General features: G+C 47.0%; 1 protein-coding gene across 1 annotated transcript in view; it reads left to right on the top strand.

The window, feature by feature from the left end:
- The window catches only part of LOC311321252 (phosphofurin acidic cluster sorting protein 2), a gene marked incomplete at its 3' end in the record, with an annotated part of 61,309 nt that overhangs the window by 25,266 nt on the left and 12,254 nt on the right, over positions 1-23,789 (top strand). The window contains exons 2-10 of the mRNA XM_084453197.1: positions 3,106-3,193; positions 12,267-12,356; positions 12,513-12,638; positions 15,178-15,340; positions 17,114-17,205; positions 17,560-17,640; positions 19,100-19,159; positions 23,073-23,224; positions 23,354-23,450. Of these exons, the coding sequence (XP_084309323.1) occupies positions 3,106-3,193; positions 12,267-12,356; positions 12,513-12,638; positions 15,178-15,340; positions 17,114-17,205; positions 17,560-17,640; positions 19,100-19,159; positions 23,073-23,224; positions 23,354-23,450 (949 nt within the window). The remainder of the gene's footprint in view (positions 1-3,105; positions 3,194-12,266; positions 12,357-12,512; positions 12,639-15,177; positions 15,341-17,113; positions 17,206-17,559; positions 17,641-19,099; positions 19,160-23,072; positions 23,225-23,353; positions 23,451-23,789) is intronic.

Below are 23,789 nucleotides of genomic sequence, written 5' to 3'. Positions count from 1 at the left end.
GGTAAATCTGGGACGTCCCCCCTCCACAATCTGTCCAGAGGTAGTGTTTCATGTGCAGATGTAACAAAAAATTTCTAAAGTGTTGCCACCATACCATCTGAATCTTTCTTAGTGACAATCAGTTCGTGGAGGGGGTGTAGTGTTAAAGAGTAACCCCATGGTACCCTATATACTTTAAGAGCTTCCCTCAGCTGAAAATAAAATAAAAGTGATGTACCAGGGACATTAAAGCTATTCTTGATGCACGCCTCTATTGGCCCAATGAGGAAATGAAATGGGTTTATCTCAAATTTGGAGTCCCTTATTATGAAAAATTGGAGAGTGAAGGTGCCATTTGCAGTCCACTTTGCAGAGCTTTTCAGCTGAGCACCATGTTGAGATAAGTTGAGTAATTACCGAGTCAAAGCTTGTTTTGCATTGTTTGGTTGGAATATTTGAAAAGAGGACGTCTTGCAGAGTGCATGGAGAAACTATTCTTGTAACTTCTACTAACTTCTAATGCGCGCCACGAAATTCCAGCGCTGGGGTCAAGCCACGCAAGCACAGGTCTGAGAGTGAATGCCCAGTTGTACCATTTAAAATTGGGGACCCCTAAACCGCCATCCAGTTTGCTACGCTGTGTTGTTTTGAGCTTTATACGGGGGCGTTTCCCATTCCAAATAAATGTTGTGACCGCTCGGTGGAGTTTGCCCCAGTAACCGGTTGGTGGCGACAATGGAATCATGGAACTGACAAAATGTATCCTAAGTAGAATATTCATTTTAACAGCTGAAATGCGGCCCTGTAGTGAGTTCGGCATACTTATCCACCTATCTAAATCCAATGTAACTTTATCTAGGGCAAGAGTGTAATTGTATTTGAATATATTGTTCAGGGAGGGAAATATCTCGATGCCCAAGTTTCTAAAATGCTGGACTACAGGGACGATTGGAGGCATAGGCACTGCTCTCGCTGCATCGTTCAGAGGCAATAAAGCAGATTTGGACCAATTAATCCTCAGACCGGATATCATCCCAAATCCATCAATTAGTGATAGAAGACAAGGCACAGATTGTGATGGATGTTCTACAAATACCAGGATGTCATCACAATAAATGAAAATATGTTCTGTTGCTGTAGCAAGTAATGTAACCACAATTTAGTCTATGTCTTCTGATGTTAGCAACTAGGCTAACATTAGCGAGGTTATGTGTTGTGGACTACAGTAATAAATGGTGTTGCATTCAAGTTTCCCATTTTTCCCATTTAGGCTATGCATTTTCAGCAATGCTTTTGCGATTTCTCTGTTCACCATTCACACGGATTTTCTGCAAGAAATGTAAATGTTTTTATGTGATATAAATACATATTGTCAATATGTATTTACCTAAGCACTCATTTCATTTCAGCTCAGTGTATAGAAATGCACCGATACTAACAAACATAGATATCTATGCTAACAAACGTCTTACATCTATGGCGGCATCTACAGTATGACTATCTGTGACATCCCTGCCCCGTGACAACACTAGTAGTTTATTTTTTGGGGGGGGGCCTTCCACCGCCCCTGAAAAAAATCCTAGGGGAAACACTGCTACAGCGGCGTTTCAGAACAAGTCCATTAGCCCCACCTCCATCCATTCCCTCACCATAGCTCTCTGTTCCCAGATGGCCCCTCCGCAGCCCCTACTAAGAATGTTTCTGCCATTAAGATGGCGCATAAGTGGTAGTCAGTAAATTGATTTCACTAAGAGGCGAGGCTGGTATCTTGTACTTGTTTTATTTAATGTTGAACAGATGGCGGTGAATCACTTAGAGCTTAGAGCTCTGTCCTCTTGGCCACTTTAATAGGCAGCAGCGTGGAGAGCCAGGGTTTACTGAGGACCCCTCCTCCTGCGCCACCCAGGATCATTAGCGCATCTGGGCTGATGGGCTCGCATGACACCTCCACCCAGGGGCCTGGCGAAGTGGAGAGGCAGGGTCCTAATTTAGCCCGCTGGATCTCCTGTGCCTCGCCCGTTAGCAGAGAACCCGGAGGAGGCTTTGAAGACAGGCCACCCGCCTGCCAGAATGTGGGTTGGCCGTCTATAGGGAGGGACCGTGTTATGTGCTTTGAGCTTCAGCAGAGAGAATGAGACACTGAGTCACTCTGGGTACACACTCACACGGGGTTGATTCACTTCCTGTGTGGAAGTTCTCTGGGGGTTGCCTTGACTTGGTCCTCTGCACATGATTGTCACACAAAGGTCACACCAAGAAGATCATTTCTTACTCTTTTTTCCCTCTCACTCTCACACTCTTTCCCTTTTCACACGTTTTAGACAAGTTACCATCTGATCATCTGTGTGAACCTGCAACCAGATGTGATGGCACCTCGGTGCAAGTCTGAGACGGGGTTAATGAAGAGCCAGGTGGAGATGAACTGAGACTCAGAGAGGGGGGTGCTGGTCTGAGGTATATGAGACAGGGGGGGGGGGGGGTGCTGGTCTGAGGTATATGAGACGGGGAGGGGGTGCTGGTCTGAGGTATATGAGACGGGGGGGTGCTGGTCTGAGGTATATGAGACAGAGAGGGGGGGGGGTGCTGATCTGAGGTATATGAGACAGAGAGGGGGGTGCTGGTCTGAGCTATATGAGACGGGGGGGTGCTGGTCTGAGGTATATGAGACACAGAGGGGGGTGCTGGTCTGAGGTATATGAGACAGAGAGGGGGGTGCTGGTCTGAGGTATATGAGACGGGGGGGGGGGGGGTGCTGATCTGAGGTATATGAGACAGAGAGGGGGGTGCTGGTCTGAGGTATATGAGACGGGGGGGGGGGTGCTGATCTGAGGTATATGAGACAGAGAGGGGGGTGCTGGTCTGAGGTATATGAGACAGAGAGGGGGGTGCTGGTCTGAGGTATATGAGACACAGAGAGGGGGGGGGGGTGCTGGTCTGAGGTATATGAACTGGTCCGAGGTTCGGCGTGTCAGGTTCAGTCTGATACATTGTGTAATGAAGGTATGTTCTTAGAGAGTTAGTCACAACATTAATCTCTGCATCTCTCTCTCTCTCTTTCTCTCTCCCTCTCTCACACACACACACACTCTCCCTCTCTCCTTATTTCTCTCTCTACCATCTGCACAGGCTCTGCAGTCTCACATTGAAGAAGCTCATTGTCCTGAAAGAACTGGATAAAGACCTCAACTCTGTGGTGATCGCTGTTAAAATGCAGGTTAGTGATGGCATCCTTTGTTATAAAACACAATCTTGCTTGTTCTAATGTGTCACAGTCTGGCGTCTGTCTACCTTTTATTGTTGAAATGACGCATATCGTTGTGACATATTTATCACTGCTTGGTAAAGTCTGCATCTTGTTGAAGTAAATGATGACAGTTAGACAGTGATACTTTAAGTGCTGCTGTCATGCCAAATAGTGTCCGGTTGCCAAAATGTGTCTGGGTGATGTAATGGGAATGTCGTTGTTATGCCAACGTGACGTGACATTGACACATTCGCTGTAGCTCGTTGTAGAGTCGTAATATTGCAGGCAGAATTTGGTTTAACAATGTACTCTTTTTAACTAAAAGCAGAGAGAGGGTTAGAGTCCACCTAGCTAGCTAGTTAGACCAGCTCCCTTGTTAGCAGACTAGCTAACGTTATCTAGCGTGAATGAGATTCTACAAAAAATGGTCACAAAATGTTGTCCTCAAACAGCCAGACTCCATATGAAGCGAGAAGGCTAAAAACAGGACCCCATTAAGATGGACAGTCTAGCCAAGTGATTCCTTGACCTTTGTGGCGAGGACAGTTGTGTTGCATGACCATCAAATATATTTTTCCGAATATATTTATTTTTAATATAAATCTGCCCAAACCATGGAAACCAGACAAAATTCTGTCCACCCGCCCAAGCCTGTTTTTCTCTGCACAATGCAACCCAAGCCAGACCAATTAGGCGGGATATCGCCCAATCTGGCAACACTGCCTACAAGCCTACACTACTTCCTGTTCACCTAGCTATTTCCTTCAAAATAGATCTAACACAATCTAAAACAATATAAGCATAAAATAAAATTCTATAAGGGTTATCTCATCTAGTAGTAGCCTAGTGATCTATTCTCCGGTATATCAGGATTCTGAGGTAAAGCAGACATGCTAACTGAAGGATGTCAGGAATGCTAGCACGTCACGTTGGTTTAGCAACCAGCGACATTCCAGTTACATCACCCAGACTCATTTTGGCAACCATTTTGACAACCGGACACTATTTGGTACGCCACTGCCTGCCAGTAAACCTTCAGTAATGCAGAACCACCTTCCCTAGCTTTACAGGAAGTGGTGCTGAGTCACCGTGCCACCCCTGTGTGCTAAAGTGCCAGATTAGCTTCACCAGATTATTGTCACTGCACCACGTACAGTATCTAGTTGTGTTGGCTCCCTGATAAGGATTTAACATGTCATCTATCGAGGACACACTCATTTGAACCCGACTTAAGTCCGATGAATGTACAACCTCAGCCAGAGTCACCGAGCCCTCCATGTCGTGTGTTGTTCAGTTGTTGCGCTCCCCGCACTTCTAGGCCCAGGGTAGTCTGACTCAACGGATGAACGTTTAGGGAATAAGCCTTGACATTTGTTTATCACTGCCCAATCAGTGGCGTCCCATTCATGTGGTCGGCCAATCCAGATGACTTGAAACAAAAACAATCCAACGCGGCGCTGCAATAACCTAGCAACCGCTCTGCCGTAGACGACTGTGATTGTGAATGTTTATTGTTTATTATGTTTACCTATTCCCAAATGGTAATGAGTCCAGCCAGACCTTTCTCCAGCGCTGGCACAGCGTAAACCATGTGTGGATATAGGTCTGGCTTTGCGAGACTAGGCCCAGGTTGACCCTGCTGGGTCTTCAGTCAGGCTCCAGGCTCAGCTGTCTGCTCTGTGCTGATCTGAGGAGTTGTCAAGGTGATGGTCCGCTCCCCTGAGAAACGGCGGGGATAGGAGGACAGGGATTGGTTGGCTGTTTGAAAGGGGAACAAGAGGACACAAAACACACAACAATACACAGTTTCATCCAAACACACACTCACACACACACACACACACACACACACACACACAAACACTGCCCTAGGGCGGTCACGGGGAAATTATTTCTCCAGGAAAGGTCACTGAGAGTTTTTCTGCTGCTGTCTCGTTTCCAGGAACACAGATCAGAAAAAGTACACTCACCTCACAGCGAGAGGGGGGCAGCTTTTTCCAAAAACACACACCTGAGTGTCTCTAACTCAGAGGTACTAGGAGGAACACACAAGGACGATAATACTGTACTAGTACAGTGTGTAATGTATAATCTATAACATGTATATTGTATAAGCGTATAAAAAGGATTTTGGTTTTGTAGACCTTTTTAGAGACCGCCATCGTTTGGCCTCCTATTACACTTATCCTTTAGTAACCTCCTCTCCAGCGACAGCGTTGCAGCGCGAGAACTAATGTTTTCGCTGGAGTCTGTTGGTTTGTTTGTTTGTTCATTTGTCTGTCCGTTAGCAGGATTGCATAAAAACTACCCAACCGATTTTCATGAAACTGGGGGGGTGTAGCATGAACCAACTTAGAACCCATTCAATTTTGGAGCGGATCCGAATCACAGGGCGGGTCCATGAGCTGCCCAAACACAGACAACTATTCGCCTCCATTCATTTTCTGGACCTCGACTCAGGAGCAAACTATCTCCACATGGGAAGGTCACAGAGACAGGGTTTGCGCGCACAGAGCCACAAAATGCATTCATGGGCGGAGGTCTGTGTGTTTGTAGTTGTGCATGACTGACGTGATGGACAACACGCTTGACAGCGACCCGTCCTTCTCCATATCGGCGGGGCGCTGGGTTGTGTGAATCATTCAGAGCTGGGCCTGTGGAGTCTGGAGGACGAACGCGGACCGAGAGAAAGGGATGCACTTTAAAAAACGGACTAGGACCACCCGGCACGTCGTCCCGCACTGCGACTCGGAGGAAACGCAGGGAAATAGTAATCACTCGTTCTTCCCGCGGCTGTGAAGCATCCCATAATAGATCCTCCATCCTGCTGTGACTAATGCCTCCCATGTTTCCACTGTTTAATTATTTGATGGTTTAATCGCAATCTGTTTTCTCCCCCGATTATTTTTTTTTTAGGCAATACTAGGTCGCTCTATTTAAAGAAAAAAAAGGTAAATGGCCTGCACTTATACAGCGCTTTTATCCAAAGCACTTTACAATGAAGGCCTCTCATTCACCACCCATTCACACACACACACACACTCACCAGTAGCGGCAGCTGCCATGCAAGGTGCTATCCTGCTCACTGGGAACAATTTGGGGTTCAGTGTCTTGCCCACACTTCGACATGTCGTCAGGAGGAGCCGGGATTCGAACCCGCCGACCCTGCGATCATCGGACGACCCGCCCTGCCTCCTGAGCCACAGCCCCCCACCTTCCCCAAAAAATTGGCCCTGGTTGTGCGAGCTGCTGCTGAAGCAGCGGGCGGGGGAGTGATCCGTGTTTCTCGCCGGAGCGTGAAATCTCCCCGCCCCTCCTCCTCCTCCTCCTCCTCCTCCCGAGCTGCCCTGAGCAGAGCGAGTCGGCTTCGTTCGCCCAAGCTCTGGAACTGGAGCATTAAATCCGATTTCCAGCAGGTTTGGCGGGCGAGGACATGGACACTGGGGAGAGAGAGAGAGAGAGAGACAGAGAGAGACAGACAGAGAGAGAGAGAGAAGAGAGAGAGACAGAGAGAGACAGACAGAGAGAGAGAGAGAGAGAGAAGAGAGAGAGAGAGAGAGAGAGAGGGGGGGGGGGTTTATGGAGGAGAGGAGGATGGGGAGGAGGAGAGCTGTGTTGGTGGAACATGGAAGCAACATTACCTCATTACCACATTTTTCTGTGTGCCTTACAGCATCCAGTCTCTGTCTCTGTCCGAGGCTTGTGGTTGTTAAGTGGAACTGCATCAGGACACAGCACTAGGCCAGACTAGACTCTTCCCCTGGGACTTGAGCTGATAACCTTTTGGACCCTGTCCCAACCCACAGCGTCAGGCTGAGGGCCAGCCACGATGGGAGGACGGCTTAGAGCCCCAGGAGACGGGTCCTCTGTAGAGCTCATTCCAGGCTCTTCTCTCTGGAGCTCACCCCAGTCTGTCTGTCTGTCTGTCTGTCTATGTATCTGCCTGTCTTGTGTGTCTGTCTGTGTACCTGCCTGTCTGTCTGTCTGTGTATCTGCCTGTCTTGTGTGTCTGTCTGTCTGTCTTGTCTGTCTGTCTGTCTGTCTGTCTGTCTGTCTGTCTGTCTGTCTGTCTGTCTGTCTGTCTGTCTGTATATTTGCCTGGGTGCCTTCCTGCCTTTCTATCCGTGTCTGTCTCTCGGTCTGTCTGTGTGTTGTTGATCTGTTTGTTTATCTGTCACCCTACAGAAGTCTGCTCTGCATGGTCAGCCTGCTCCCACTGTGTCTCCCTCTTCCTCCTCCTCCCCCTCCTCCCCTCCTCCTCCTCCCTCCTCTTCCTCCTCCTCCTCCTCCCCCCTCCTGCTCCACCTCATTTTCCTCACACAAGCATCTTACTGCTCTCCAGATGTCTGGAGACCTCAGAGGGCCTCGGCCCTACAGGACTGCTACATGAATCTGCACTCTACACGCTACTGTCTCCCCTAAACTCACACGGCGCTGCCAGCACAATTGTTCGAGGAAGCGTAAAATCCACATTTCATATTTTCAGCTAGTGTCCAAAGCACTCCCCATTGGCACTGCTCTCAGACATTCAGATACGATGCAATGATATGTTTGTGCGTGTGTGTGTGTGCGTGTTTGTGCGCGTGCGTGTGCGTGTAACTGTGTGTGCGTGTTGTAACTGTGTGTGCTGATGTGTGTGTGAGTGTGTGTGGTAGCTGTTTAACCCACTCTGTCCTGATGCATTGCAGAAATGCTGGTGCTCTTGGCTTAATCTGTTTAATGGAGTGTACATGGGGCCTCTGACCCAGAACCACGTGTCAATTTTTTTTTTTTAATTTCGTTTTTTTTTGCAATTGGTGAAATAAAATTGAGCCCACACTACTGTTAGAGGGTTGTGACGGTGTCTGTTGTGTGTACTATCCAGTCTGTCTCAGCTTTTTGCTTTCTCTGGGAGGAAGGGAGAGAGAGAGGGAGAGAGAAAGAGGGAGGGAGAGAGAATGGTAAAGAGAGAGAGAACAAGGGAGAGGATTTGGGGGAGGGCGAGTGAGAGGGAGAGAGTGGGAGAGAGGGAGAGAGAAACAAGCTATAATGGAGTGCTAAATAGTTGTCTAACATTCTCCCACTGGGCCCCAGCCAGACAACGAGTGGAGAAGCTTGTAGCGGAGAGAGAGTGGGGTCACAGGGCGCTCAGTACAAGCTCTCTCCTCGACACGGCTCCATATTGATAATGCTTGTCAGGCTGTCGGAGGGCACCTGGCTTTCTGCGCTAATGCTCATTGTACCAGCCTCTCCGCTTTTAGAAAGGGTAGCACACAAAGGCGGCCGGTCTTTGTCGGGCTCCAGCTGGTGACAGAGTCTCTCTGCGACGCCAAGATTGACCCGCTCTTTTCACGGGTGTAAGGCGAGACGCTGCTGCGGCGACTAAATACAGGTTAGTCAGTGTCTCTGAACTATGGAGCTACTTGTGAAATGTAAGCATTCGCCAGCTAAATCAGACGTGACAATGGCAGGCAGTGCCGCAAGTGATCATATCTGCCGTTTCCTTTCACCCCCTCCCTCCCCCCAGCTGAGGACACCAGCGCTGCCTGGCAGAACGCAGACCCCCGGCCTGTCTGCTCCTCTCTTGCAGAACGCAGACCCCCGGCCTGTCTTCTCCTCTCTGGCAGCTGACGCTGTGTTTGCATCATTCCAAGAATGTATTTATGCTGGAGGGATTCTGGAACCTAGAGTTCCAACTGTCAACCACAGATACAAAGCAAGAGACTGAAATGTTGTGTGCGTGCATGCATGTGTGCGTGTGTGTGTGTGTGTGTGCGTGCGTCACTCACATGCCTTCATCGGTGTACAATAATTCATTTGAATTTATTCGCCTGGCTGAATTTGAAGAGTCATACATATCTGACGTCTTTGGTGTTTGAATATCAATCAAACAATACTTTTACATGGGTTTGTGATTCATTAGCCAGACATATCGAATGATCTGCATCTGCGTTATCCAGGTAAGATCAGATGAGATGACCTTTAATAATCCCCAGGTGGGGTGGGGAGGGAGGGAGGGGGGGGGGGGGGGGGTAGTAATTTACAGTAGCTTTTCTTCAAAGCTGAATCCTCTAATGAATTCAGAGGGGCTCATCGCCCACATGCTCTGTCTTTCATCTGAGAGAGAATGCAGGTTTGTTAGAAGTCCTTTCTGTTTTGTTTTGTTCCAGATAATCACAGTGTAGTGTTTTGTTTGCTCCAAATCTGCTATTTATAGCTGCCTCCTGATTGATCTAAGGGGGTTGGTTGGGTAAATTGAAGTGTTATATGCCACCCAGATGGCTCCAGGGGCCATGACTCTCCTCCTCTTCCTCCTCATCCTCTTCCTCCTCCTCCTAACAGACACTCATTAGTAGAGTGGTATGATGGTATCATTAGTAGAGTAGTATGATGGTATCATTAGTAGAGTGGTATGATGGTATATGATGGTATCATTAGTAGAGTGGTATGATGGTATATGATGGTATCATTAGTAGAGTGGTATGATGGTATATGATGGTATCATCAGTAGAGTGGTATGATGGTATATGATGGTATCATTAGTAGAGTAGTATGATGGTATCATTAGTAGAGTGGTATGATGGTATATGATGGTATCATTAGTAGAGTGGTATGATGGTATCATTAGTAGAGTGGTATGATGGTATCATTAGTAGAGTGGTATGATGGTATATGATGGTATCATTAGTAGAGTGGTATGATGGTATATGATGGTATCATCAGTAGAGTGGTATGATGGTATATGATGGTATCATTAGTAGAGTAGTATGATGGTATCATTAGTAGAGTGGTATGATGGTATATGATGGTATCATTAGTAGAGTGGTATGATGGTATATGATGGTATCATTAGTAGAGTGGTATGATGGTATCATTAGTAGAGTGGTATGATGGTATCAGTAGAGTGGTATGATGGTATATGATGGTATCATTAGTAGAGTAGTATGATGGTATCATTAGAGTAGTATGATGGTATCATTAGTAGATTGGTATGATGGTATCAGTAGAGTGGTATGATGGTATATGATGGTATCATTAGTAGAGTGGTATGATGGTATCATTAGAGTAGTATGATGGTATCATTAGTAGAGTGGTATGATGGTATATGATGGTATCATTAGAGTAGTATGATGGTATCATTAGTAGAGTGGTATGATGGTATCATTAGTAGAATAGTATGATGGTATCATTAGAAGAGTGGTATGATGGTATATGATGGTATCATTAGTAGAGTGGTATGATGGTATCATTAGTAGAGTGGTATGATGGTATATGATGGTATTATTAGTAGAGTGGTATGATGGTATATGATGGTATCATTAGTAGAGTGGTATGATGGTATCATTAGTAGAGTGGTATGATGGTGCCTCCCTGTTGTATTATGTGTCCATCAGTTATCACCTCAATAAAACCTGGCTCTCCCTTTCTGCCTCTCTCTCTTCCTTCCTTCCTTCTGTCTGTCTACAGTATCTATCTATCTATCTATCTATCTATCTCTCTCTCTCTCTCTCTACCTCTCTCTCTCTCTCTCTCTCTCTCTCACTATTAGGATGAACTGTTTCTCTTTTAGCGTGGAGGTTTCCTCTAGCCTGCACCTCTCGACTGCTTTCTCAAGCACAGTATGGCACAGAGAACGTGGTTCTAGAGGTTCTCATTTAATCAGTGTTCCTTGGTGGTAACCATCCTTCGCCACATGCGCCACACACCTCTCTAATCCGGTATAGATGACATGGTTCTGTCTGCTGGCCTGTGTGTTAACAGGCTGGGGTATTAAGTCAGATACAGCTGCCCTTCGCGGCTCACCAAATCTTTACTTCTGTTAGGCGATTGGTCCTCGTGTGAAATAGTTAATGAGAAACTTTCCAGGAATCTGTATTTGTGTAGTATCCATGGCGGCCGTTCATATTACTGGGTAGAAAAAAGGAGCGTTTGAAAGGAAATCCTCCGACATATTTGGTCTTGTTCAATTTGCCGGCAGGTTGCTCGTCTTCAGTCCTGCGTCAGCACAGCGAGTGTTTGATGCTGAACACAGCACACGGGGAAACTGAAGCGGTGAGAGTGTTCTGGCTACAGATTAATGGAAACATCTGGAAAACAGTCAGGATAGCACCTCCTCACCTCCAGGATGGAGAGAGAGAGGGAGAGAGAGAGGGAGAGAGAGAGCTGTGTTGATGAGATCACGCTGGCAGAGGGTGGCCTGTTCCCCATCTAGTCTCAACCGGATCGGTCCTACTGAGGAGATGGTCGGGGTGTGAGAGTCCCAGCTGTTTATAAGCGTCTGCCTGCCACCCTGAGACTCCCGACTCTGCGCCCCGAGGCCACCCTACGGCCAGCCCACCCTCGGCAAGGAGCACGCCGGCCAAGTCAAGTGTTGACTGACTGAGCTAAACGTGAACTCAGGTCGCTGAGATTAGGCAACTCGATTGAGCTAAACGTGACCTCAGGTCGCTGAGATTAAGTTTACCGCCGAAAGATCACACACCCAAAAACCGCTGTCAGCAACACTCGGATTCAGCCGTTCGTGGTGAGAGGCGTGATGTCACTGCGAGGACCGGAGGTGGGCTCGCTCGCCCGCGTCATCTCTCCGTTCTGCCGCCGAAACTGAGCGGCGCCCCGAGCCGGTCAGGCTGTCGGAATGTCGGAATCCGCGGGTCTCCGGCGTACACTGCGCCTCCTGCTCAAAAGCTGTCAGGATCAGCTGGGCGGCGAGCCAGAGCTCTGTGGCGCCGCATCAGGTCGGCCGTCTTATGCGGAGCTCACGGCGGATTGGTTGGATTAAGGACCACTGAAAAAGAAGAAACGTGTATTGATTCAATCAATGAATCCATTAGCTCAGTGCACCTAAGACAGGCCACTCTCAATACCTACTACTGAACTGCTATCTTTAGATACTCCAAATACAAACAGACCCCGATAAGATACTTGGCCCCTAGGGCGTTGCAGGTATGTGGGCTATTGTGTGTTACTGTAGCAGTAGGCCTGTACCATAAATCTCTTCCTGTGTGTGTGTGTGTGTGTGTGTCTGTGTGTGTCTGTGTGTGTGTGCGCGTGTGTGTTCCCACAGGGCTCCAAGCGGGTTCTGAGATCAAACGAGTATGTCCTGCCTCCCAGCGGGCTGATGGAGACGGCCCTGGAGCTCACCTTCTCACTGCAGGTTAAACACACACACACAAACACACACATTATTAACAAGCTATTGATAGCGGGTTAATTATGTGTAGCACAGTTGGTTGTTAAAAGACAGTTGCTGTTCAGCTGAAGTCCAGTTTGGTCGTATTATTATTTATCATTATTATTATTATTATTGCAGTACCCCCATTTTCTCAAGAGGGACGCCAACCGGCTTCAGATCACGCTGCAGAGAAGGAAACGCTACAAGAACCGCACTATCCTGGGCTACAAGACGCTGGCGGTGGGCGTCATCAACATGGCAGAGGTAGGGCCTGGTACTGGGGGGCGTGTGTGGGGGAGGGGGGGGGGGAGTAGGGCCTTGTACTGGGGAGCGTTGGGGGGTATATGGTATCATTTAGGCAATATTGGATATGAACTGTTTTCTATTACGGGACATGAACCCAGCCCTCCTTCAATCAGCACACAGACAGACAGACGTTCCATCTTTTCCCTGGCGTCATGCCGCTCTGTTTTCTGTCTGTGTTCCACGGCTGTCATTAGCCCGCCTCGTTCGCCATGCTACCGCCTGCTTCCTGTCCCCCGCGTGGGTTTTCAATGAGTCATGCCCATCACCGGGAGAGAGAGGAAGATTGTGGTCCATCTGGAGTGAGATTTATACACTCCGCTCTGAAATGACAGTCTCCAGACAGGCTGTGGATATGTAATGGACTGTAACCTTGAGAACTTGTCAAGCGTGAATGTGTGTGTGTGTGCGTGTGAATGTGTGCGCGTGTGTGTGTGCATGTGTGTGTGTCCGTGGGTGCGTGTGGGTGCGTGTGTGTGCGTGCACGCTTGTGTGTGTGTGTGTGTGCTTGTGTGTGCACGTGGGTGCGTGTGTGTGTGTGTGCGCGTCTGAGTGAGAGAGTGGGTTATTTGTTTCATCTACCCTCCCGTTTTGTGCTCTCTGGTGCAAGCAGCAGGAAACAAGCCACATATTTCTATGTATAAATCTTGATTGTCCATTATCGAAGCCCACATGGTCATTTTGCTGTCATCAGCTGTCAAGTAAGTTCTTGGTCTCTCTTTTGGAGCTGTCAGGCTATGTTGTCACAGGAAGTCATCGGGTTTAACGTGGAGTCCTCAAGTACCCTCGTACCAGTGTTTGAGCAAAATTAATAATAATTCCCTATAAAGTGGAGCGACTATCCAGTAAAATATTACAGCTGCTCCCTGGCTAAAGTTTTAAAAAAAAATCTATCTTGATCCAAGAAATGTAATGTGAACCACTATAAGCTGGAGTCTTCTTATCTTCTGAGATGTTGGCCTCAAAACAAAAAGAATATGCTTGTCTGTATTTTTGTACGATTTTATCCAAATGTCTGGGAGGAATAAAGTAATTCTATTCTATTCTGTTCTGTTCTAATAATAATTCAATGAACAAGATAGCGCCACACAAAATGAAGTCATTCAGAACTGAATTTAGAAAGCAATGTGAGTATTCACTGTATAGAGTGCCCTCTGAATGTTATCTCTGGTATTTTTATGAGATCGCTGCATAGAATCAAGTTAACTAGGAGCTATCTGCTATCCAAACCCAGAATCCCAGACAGGGTGTTGAGGAGAACAGATATTCTGCGTAGTGGATGAACCCCCTCGCCTGCCACTTTCAGACCTACAGTACTACTGGGGCGAGAGCAGTCCTGCAGGCCTGGCCCAGCGCCGCCATGTTGACTGATAGACACTGGAATTGCGGCGGCCTCGCAGGAGAGAGGACTCGCTCACGTGGAAAGAGGCGTTATACTGCAGAAGAAGCAAAGAGGCGTGATACTGCAGAAGAAGCAAACCCAGCCATCGAGTTGAATTTATTATCCGAACCTCGTCTCATTCAAGCCTCACAGACGAGAGAGAAGAAAGTTTTCATATCATCTCAACCTCAGAAGAAAGTTTTCATATCATCTCAACCTCAGAAGAAAGTCTTCATATCATCTCAACCTCAGAAGAAAGTTTTCATATCATCTCAACCTCAGAAGAAAGTCTTCATATCATCTCAACCTCAGAAGAAAGTTTTCATATCATCTCAACCCCAGAAGAAAGTTTTCATATCATCTCAACCTCAGAAGAAAGTCTTCATATCATCTCAACCTCAGAAGAAAGTTTTCATATCATCTCAACCTCAGAAGAAAGTCTTCATATCATCTCAACCTCAGAAGAAAGTTTTCATATCATCTCAACCTCAGAAGAAAGTCTTCATATCATCTCAACCTCAGAAGAAAGTCTTCATATCATCTCAACCTCAGAAGAAAGTTTTCATATCATCTAAACCTCAGAAGAAAGTCTTCATATCACTCAACCTCAGGAGACAGTATTCATATCATCTCAACCTCAGAAGAAAGTCTTCATATCATCTCAACCTCAGAAGAAAGTCTTCATATCATCTCAACCTCAGGGAAAGGCCTGGAAGGGTTGGCATGGAAACGGCTGACTCCGTTCTGAGGCTTGTGTGAAGCCGGTGTGTGTTTATCTGTGTGTACTGGAGCCTCCTCTCTCACCTGGAAGAGACAGTACTGTACGTAAACCGCTCAATGTTCTTGACTGGACACACAGTTGAGTTCTTTATGTCCATGAGATGTGAGCCTAACAGGATCTATGCTGCAGGTCCATTACCTTGTGAATGTGTATTAATTGGTCCATTACCTTGTGAATGTGTATTAATTGGTCCATTACCTTGTGATTGTATATTAATTGTGATTGTATAGTTTTTACACTTTAAGTATTTGGGTTCCTGTATGTTTCTCTCTATGTGGACATAAATAAATGTGTTAAAATGTGCGTGCGTGCGCATACGTGTGTGTGTGTGCTCTCAGGTGATGCAGCACCCTACGGAGGGCGGGCAGATCCTAGGTCTCCATAGCAACGTGAAGGAGGCACCGGTGCGCATGGCGGAGATCAGCGTATACTCTCTGTCCAGCCAGCCCATCGACCACGAGGACAGCAGCGGGCCGGCCGGCCGCAAGACCAAGACCTCAGGTGAGACCAGGCTGGACCAGACTGGCCGAGCTGCCCTGTCAGAGAAAGAGAAGGACTGCCGGACCAGGATAGCTGCCCTGTCAGAGAGAGAGAGAGAGAGAGAGAGAGAGGGAGAGAGAGAGAAAGAAAGAAGAGAGAGAGAGGCACAGTACCACCACTGAGCCAAACTTGGGTCCCAGAGTGTAATTCCAGAATTTTAGCCTAGCTTGCTAGTGCACCCTGTCCCGGCCTCTCTCTCTCTCTCCCACTCCCCCTCCTCCTCTCTCCTTCACATGGTCTCCATTTCTCCACCAAGGACAGAATATAATTTAGTAATCCCCCAACCTACGGCCAAGGATATGTCATTCTCTCCTGCTATGCTTGTAATGCTTATATGAGAGTTGAGCAGATGTAGGGCCCTATTGCCTTTCGGCAGTCTAATTCTGGAAGAGAGTGGGGGTGGTGGTCTTGACCCCCCCCCCCCCCCCCCCCCCCCCTTCTCCATCCTGCCCAGTCCACCCCTCCCTGTCCTGGATGTTATTAAGAAGGCAGCTCCATCATAACAGATGAGCTCATACACCAAGTATTGGACTGGTGTCACTCAGGGGGAAATGAAGATGTTTATCTTTCTCTCTCTCTCGCTCTCTCTCTCTCTCCACTGCGCGGTGGAGCTCTAGCCCCCCACTCCCGCCAACCTGGAACCGATTAGAACCCCCGTTATTCACCCTCTGATGGTCTCACGGTGAAGAATCAGACTTCTTTGAGCGGAGCTGCTGTCACCCGCCTCAGTGTGAAATGCACACCGTTGACGAAGCGTTTGTGTGAGATCCCAGTCAGAGGCTCTGGCCTCGGGCCGCCATCAAAGCCCAGCTGAGAAGCGGCTCTGGTTCCATCTCAAGAGTAGATAAAAGTGGGAGGATTTCAACCATCCGCATCAGCTGTACATGTGCCATAGCTGTGCATAACAGTTTCAACACATTTTCTGTCTTGGTGTTTTTACGAGCAGACGCTTTGGATAAAAGTGTCAGCTAAATGACTGGAATGGAATGCACTTGGAAAGGTCTCTGCACTAGGTGTTCAGTGTACAGTTTTGCCTCTTTGGAGCTCTTCCCTAGTTTAGGCTCTTGATTAAACGCCAACTCTGGAAGCGCAGGTCTAAAAGAGGACATGTTGAAGGTCAGCATGCTAATTCTGTGTGTGTGGAAATCTAAGAGGAAATAGGAACTAGGAGTGAGAGTGAGTGAGTGAGTGAGTCTGAGTGAGGGAATGAGTGAGTATGAGTGAGTGAGTGAGTGAGTGAGTGAGTGAGTGAGTGAGTGAGTGAGTGAGTGAGTGAGTGAGTCTCAGTAAGTGAGTGAGTGAGTGAGTGAGTGAGTGAGTGAGTGAGTGAGTGAGTGAGTCTCAGTGAGTGAGTGAGTGAGTAAGTCAGGTGAGTGAGTGAGTGAGTGAGTGAGTGAGTGAGTGAGTGAGTGAGTGAGTGAGTGAGTCTCAGTAAGTGAGTGAGTGAGTGAGTGAGTGAGTGAGTCTCAGTGAGTGAGTGAGTGAGTAAGTCAGGTGAGTGAGTGAGTGAGTGAGTGAGTGAGTGAGTGAGTCTCAGTAAGTGAGTCTCAGTAAGTGAGTGAGTGAGTGAGTGAGTGAGTGAGTGAGTGAGTGAGTGAGTGAGTGAGTGAGTGAGTGAGTGAGTGAATGAGTGAGTGAGTCGAGTGAGTGAGCGAGTGCCTCTGTGTGCGTGAGGGTGTGGGCATGTGTGCAGGTGTGTGTGTTGACGTCGTCTGTGTTGTCGCGTCCCTCCAGACCGTTCCCCAGACATGGACAACTACTCTGAGGAGGACGACGACAGCTACTCCTCCGAACAGGAAGCCAGCGATGACGCCGTGCACGGTCAGGTGAGAGGCACGCCAGTCATCAACACACATCTACTTTATACATGCACCTGAATATACTAGGTACACACACACCTAATAAACACACATCTACTTTATACTGTACATGCACCAGAATATACCCAGGTACACACACACACACACACACACACCTATTAAACACACATCTACTTTATACATGCACCAGAATATACACAGGTACACACACGTATATATTCACCCAAATATCACCTCATGAAAAATATCCGTCCTCATACTGTATATGGGCGTCCAAGTAGCACTAAACACACGTAGCGGATTGGGTATCTGTCAGGCCTGAGCTACCAGGTCGTCATAGCAGCCTCCCCTGTGTTTCAGGACCTCTACGATGAGGACGACGAGGTCAGGAAGCCCAAGAAGACCCGGAGGAAAATGATCAGGACCACCTCCATGACCAGGGTCAGCTGCTTCCCGCCCCGATCCCCCCAGACCGCACACACACACGTTCACAGTCATGGTTACACACACTGGGGAGGAGGAGGGGGGGGCGAGGGGTTCATCTTTGTAGGAAGAATTTGGTTCACTTAGTACCTTCAGACATGTGTTTGCATGTCTAGTCTATTAAAGAGGAGGGGACATTGTGTGGTCCATTCGTTCGCTCCATTAACTGTGGATGTGAAGACACATGTTTAATGGACACGCTGTTCAGTGGAGAGATCATAATGTTATTTATATAGACTGGCTGTGAATGAGTAAACCGCTGCAAAATGATTGTGGCGAAGCTTTAGGAAGAACGTAGCCAGAAGAACACCCTTTGAGGGTTCACATTGATATTTCAAAATCATAAACAATAAAGTCATCATACATCTGCTGGTATACATTCAGCTGTTAACGTTATGGCAACATTATTTAAAACAATCAAAGGCCTCGACTTCAAATTCATTTGTCACATTTTTTTTTATTCGGCCAATGAGACTAAAGTCATCCAGTTTGAAAGTCTCTGAAACTCATTCCATGCTCCAGGACCACAATACCTAAAGAAAGTTTTTCCCAGCTCGGTGTTCAACTCGAGGGACCTCAAGTACCAACCAATCCTGAGACCTTGTCTGGTAATGACTAGAGTGCCATGTAATGAGGGCTGTCAGGTAATGATTTAGGTACCTTTTGTTTTATTGCTTTATAACATACAGGAGCCAGTGCTGCGTTGTCCTAGCGGCCAGTGGCAGCTAACCTGATAACAGACTACAAACATGCCTTCTAAATTACCAGTGATACAGCCAAGTGCTGAGTGATAGACAGTGTCAAGCTGATTCATGGTGGTAGGGCCAGCATGCATATAAATAATGTGAGCATAATCAAGTACTGACAGGAAAGTAGACTGTTCTACTTGAGAAATATGATCTATTTCTATAAAATAACCCAAGTTTAATTCTTAATATTTTAGTTAGCTCATCAACATGCATTTTAAAATACAATTTCAGAACCATCCAAAATGGTAAATGGTAAATGTGCACATTTTAAAATAAATGTCCTATATAGGACTAGTTTGGTATTTAGCATTATGAAGTTATAAAGTTATTTACAATCATATACTTTATAGTCTATAACACCATTTTGACAGATTATGCACTCTTGAGATATTAGTGTTCATTGCTCATGCCACATTTAAGTATACAATGGATCTCTATGGGCACATATACAGTATGATACAAGATTAATCTTGAAAATTGGGTGGTAATAATTAAGGTCTGTACAGTTTTCATCCCTGTGAAGTAGAAACGTATTTCAACAGAACATAGTTGTCTTACATGAGCCTCTCTTTTTCTTTTACATTCAGGGAGTCACGGTTAATTAACTTCCTTTTGAGGAATTCATTCTCCAATAATCAGTTTATTTTCTCGCTGTCTGTCTCCAACAGCAACCCAACTTCAAGCAGAAGTTTGTGGCCTTGCTGAAGAGGTTCAAGGTGACTGATGAGGTGAGTTGCGGACAGGCGACGATAGTGGCAGGTGTTATTGTCGCGAGCGGTCGGGTTGGGGGGGGGGGGGGGGGTGTTCAGTCTCCTCGTCATCAGCCTCGAGTCAACCGACCGTGAAAAGAGATGTTATTAAATTGCCTTCAAGGTTGTGGGATACAATCTGTAGGTATTGACTCTGGAAACAGCGTGTTACGACGTGGCCCTAATGCGTTCCTGGCAGCGGTAATATCCTGGGCGAGGAGGACGTTATTGCCGAGTCTAGCTGTCCAAGTATTGTCACCGTCATTGCTAATATGAATGTCTGATTCATACGGTGCCATTAACACATCCGTGCATCCATTATCAAACCTCATTCTCTATACATGCTAATACCCTCTAATCTAATCAGTCCACAAGCGCGTGCTACAGGAGGAACGGCCTTTAATCAGGTCATCACTCAAGGCCTCACACCCACCCAGCTGTGGTTACAATGGGAGTTAACGATGATACGGTATGGCTGTAATCAGGCTTTATCCCAGGAACTCCCGCAGATGTGCTGTGAGCCCAAGACACATCCTGACCTGAGATGTTGAGTAGGAGGGTGTGTGGAGGGCTTTTAGTTTCAATACAGCCACAGGCTTGGTGGGATCTGGAGGTGTAGAGAGGTCGGAGTCAGGTGTGATCTGGAGGTGTAGAGGTCGGAGTCAGGTGGGATCTGGAGGTGTAGAGAGGTCGGAGTCAGGTGGGATCTGGAGGTGTAGAGAGGTCGGAGTCAGGTGGGATCTGGAGGTGTAGAGAGGTCGGAGTCAGGTGGGATCTGGAGGTGTAGAGAGGTCGGAGTCAGGTGGGATCTGGAGGTGTAGAGAGGTCGGAGTCAGGTGGGGTCTGGAGGTGTAGAGAGGTCGGAGTCAGGTGGGATCTGGAGGTGTAGAGAGGTCGGAGTCAGGTGGGATCTGGAGGTGTAGAGAGGTCGGAGTCAGGTGGGATCTGGAGGTGTAGAGAGGTCGGAGTCAGGTGGGATCTGGAGGTGTAGAGAGGTCGGAGTCAGGTGGGATCTGGAGGTGTAGAGAGGTCGGAGTCAGGTGGGATCTGGAGGTGTAGAGAGGTCGGCCAAACACATTCAGCGATAAGTAAGAGGCACTTGGAGCTGTGGAAGCAATGGAACAGAGTTTAAACGCCTGACTAGAGGTTCCTAAAATCCTTCTGAGGGTGTGGTGGTCTTTCATCACCCCCCCCCCCCCCCCATACACACACCTCTCTCTCTCTGTCTCTGTCTCTCCCTCCCTCTCTCTCTGTCCCTCCCCCTCTCTCCCTCCCTCTCTCTCTGTCCCTCCCTCTCTCTCCCTCCCTCTCTCTCTTTCTCCATCTCTCTCCCTCCATCTCCCTCCCTCTCTCTCTCCCTCCCTCTCTCTCTCCCTCCATCTCCCTCCTTCTCTCTCTCCCCCTCTCTAATCCCTTCGTTAAGACTGGACACGACGGCGGCGTCCTCTAAGTAGTCAGGTGCAGGAGAGTGCACGGTCCAGGAGGGTGCACGGTCCAGGAGGGTGCACGGCGACCGTACATCATGTCTGTCTGCCCTCTGCCAGGCCCCGCCCTGCTCTGCTACCACACAGCACCATCAATCACTCTCTCGCCCCCTGTGATAAACACAGTACTGCTACCCCCACCCCGCCCTGCCCCGCCCCAAAAACATATCGCAGACCAGGGCTCTGGAAATAGGCTGCTGCCTTCCTACATTAGCTTGCCTAGCGTTTAATTAGGCCGCTCAGGACCGAGGCGTGGACCGTACTGTACGGTGTGTATTTATGGCATCGACCGGCTCTTCTACCAGCTCCATTGCATCACCTCCACTGGCTGAGCCTCATTCGGGAGCCTCTGTAATTCATGTTATCTGATGCACATCAGTACCTCCCACCAGTCAGCCTGGCCCCCGAACCTGAATACAACCCAATGAAAGTCAGTCCTGTCAGTCTCTGGGTAGGTAGCGGGTTGTCGGTTAAACCCTCATTAAAAAGTACTACTGAGTCACTACTCATCACTACTCTACAATATTTATGTAAAACCTACTTGTTCCACTACTTGATTGCTATTGAGATGTGTAGCAAACTAGTAGTGATTTATGTAGTTATTTCAGTAGTAATGAGTAGAGAAATGGGACATATCCCTACTGATGATTACTGCATAAAGTAATACAGTAGCTATCTAAATTATTACATGATTATTACTTAATCAATTCTGTCACACTATTTAGCTTTTGGGAATGACTACATAAAAACTACTGATTGCTTCACATTTATTATTGAATTACTACACAATACTTACACATTACTGCTGCCTTCACAATCCCTATTGAATGACTTCCTTCTGTATGTGTAGTGTTGTGTCACTACTGATCACTATTGCATTTATTTTCATTTCTTACAGAAACCCTTTTTAATTACTCTTGAAAACTGACACATTTACTACTATGTGCCTATTCTGTATCATGCTATAAAAGTGCATATCAATTATTCTTATCAAACAAGAATGAGCTAACACAAGCTTTATTTTAACAACTTAGTAGTAGTAGTAATAGTAGTAGTAATAGTAATAGTAGTAGTAGTAGTAGTAATAGTAGTAATAGTAGTAATAGTAGTAGTAGTAATAGTAGTAGTAATAGTAATAGTAGTAGTAGTAGTAATAATAGTAGTAGTAGTAGTAGTAATGGTAGTAGTAGTAGTAATAGTAATAATAGTAGTAGTAATAATAGTAGTAGTAGTAGTAGTAATAATAGTAGTAGTAGTAGTAATAGTAGCAGTAGTAGTAGTAGTAGTAGTAGTAGTAGTAGTAAAAATAGTAGTAGTAGTAGTAGTAGTACTAGTAGTATAGCGCAGTGCCCGTTCACTCACTCACTCACTCACTCACTCACTCACTCACTCACTCACTCACTCACTCACTCACTCACTCACTCACTCACTCACTCACTCTACATTGCTTTGGGGACCTTAAGGCTTTGTCCTCATATCTTCAGAACATATTATATGCTGCAACCACACTCCTCCATCAGGTACCCTGTATGACAAATAAAGACAGAACAGCTACCTGTAAGTCACGTGACAATTACAGTGGGAATTTACAAACAGAGGTCAACCTCATGAGACAAATAATAATTTTAACAACTGCCAGTTTCGTGATGAACTGTATTGGGAGTTGAGCCCTCTTTCATTTCTTTGCTGAAACGGCTCTGGTTGACATCTCTATTTAGTTTTCATTCAATGTTGATCAAGAAACGTTTTGCTTTGAAGTTTATGCAGAGCAACAGTTAAAAGATTTGAAAATAAACAATACCCAATAGTAAAGAACACTGTTGATCACTACTTAAAATATGTGGTGTTGCTGTAGTGTTATGGCTACATCCACTATATCAGTAAGTAATAAAACCTCTACATGATTCCTATTTAAATATCTGTGTAGTAAAGAAGTAGTATTTTGACAGTTTTTTCACTACTAACATCAAGTAGCACAACTCTCTGCTCGATTACTACTGGAAACACTACTGTTTTGCTACACAACTCTAATGGTGTCATGAGTAGTACTGTACTATACATAAGCCACAGATTCACTGCACCATTTCTACATGTCACTACATAGCCACTACTACACTAATAGGTTTTGTATACTGTAGTGATTCAGTAGTACTTTTTAACTCACTCAGTATGAATACCATCCACCCGTGCCGATGAAGAGATAGCTTTTCATCGGTGTAGCTGGTTAAACGTGTGGGTTACATGAAAACTAGCAGATATACTGTACATAGATATAATCCCTTCCCATACCTGTTTATTCACCTAATATTTTGATTTGCCAATGCTTTTAGCTTGGATTAGTAAAAACTCTAACTGTGGACTTATATGCATATTGGCTCTTCTAACGTGTGTATGTTGATGACCTTCAGGTCCTGGACTCTGACCCTGTGGACCAGACCCAGGAGGTGGAGGAGGATCTGGACTTGCTCTACGACAGCCTGGAGGTCTACAACCAGAGCGACAGCGGGCCGGAGGTAGAGGACAACGAGAGTGTCCTCAGCACTCCCAAGCCAAAACTCAAGTATGTCCCCTCTGACCTTTCACCTCAGACAACCCCTCAGTGGAAACCCCCCAGCCCACCCCCACCACATGTAGCTCCTCTGATACATCACCTGAGCAGAGTTGGACTGACTCCTGTCTTTCTCCTCAGACCGTTTTTCGAAGGGATGTCCCACTCCAGCTCCCAGACGGAGATCGGAAGCCTGCACAGCCACAAGAGCCAGCAGCACAGAGACCTGGCGTGTCCTGTGAGTGTGTTAACTGACCAGCACAGAGACCTGGCATGTCCTGTGAGTGTATTAACTGACCAGCACAAAGACTTGCTATGTCCTGTGAGTGTATTAACTGACCAGCACAAAGACTTGCTGTGTCCTGTGAGTGTGTTAGCTGACCAGCACAGAGCCCTGGCGTGTCTCGTGTGAGTGTGTTAGCTGACCGCACCACGCCCTGCCACAGCCTCAACCACAGCCTCTGACCCCTGCTGGTATTCAGCGAGCCCTGCCCTCTTAACGGGCGGTGTATTTGACAGGGTTGCCCTGCTGTAAAACAGAAGCCCCGGCAGCGCCCGCGTCGAGTGCTTGGCATGC

This window comes from Borostomias antarcticus (genome assembly GCF_949987555.1).
Source record: "Borostomias antarcticus genome assembly, chromosome: 2".
Classification (NCBI taxonomy): Eukaryota; Metazoa; Chordata; class Actinopteri; order Stomiiformes; family Stomiidae; genus Borostomias; species Borostomias antarcticus.
The sequence above is the reverse complement of the archived record's forward strand: the minus strand, read 5'-3'. Positions and strand labels throughout refer to the sequence as shown.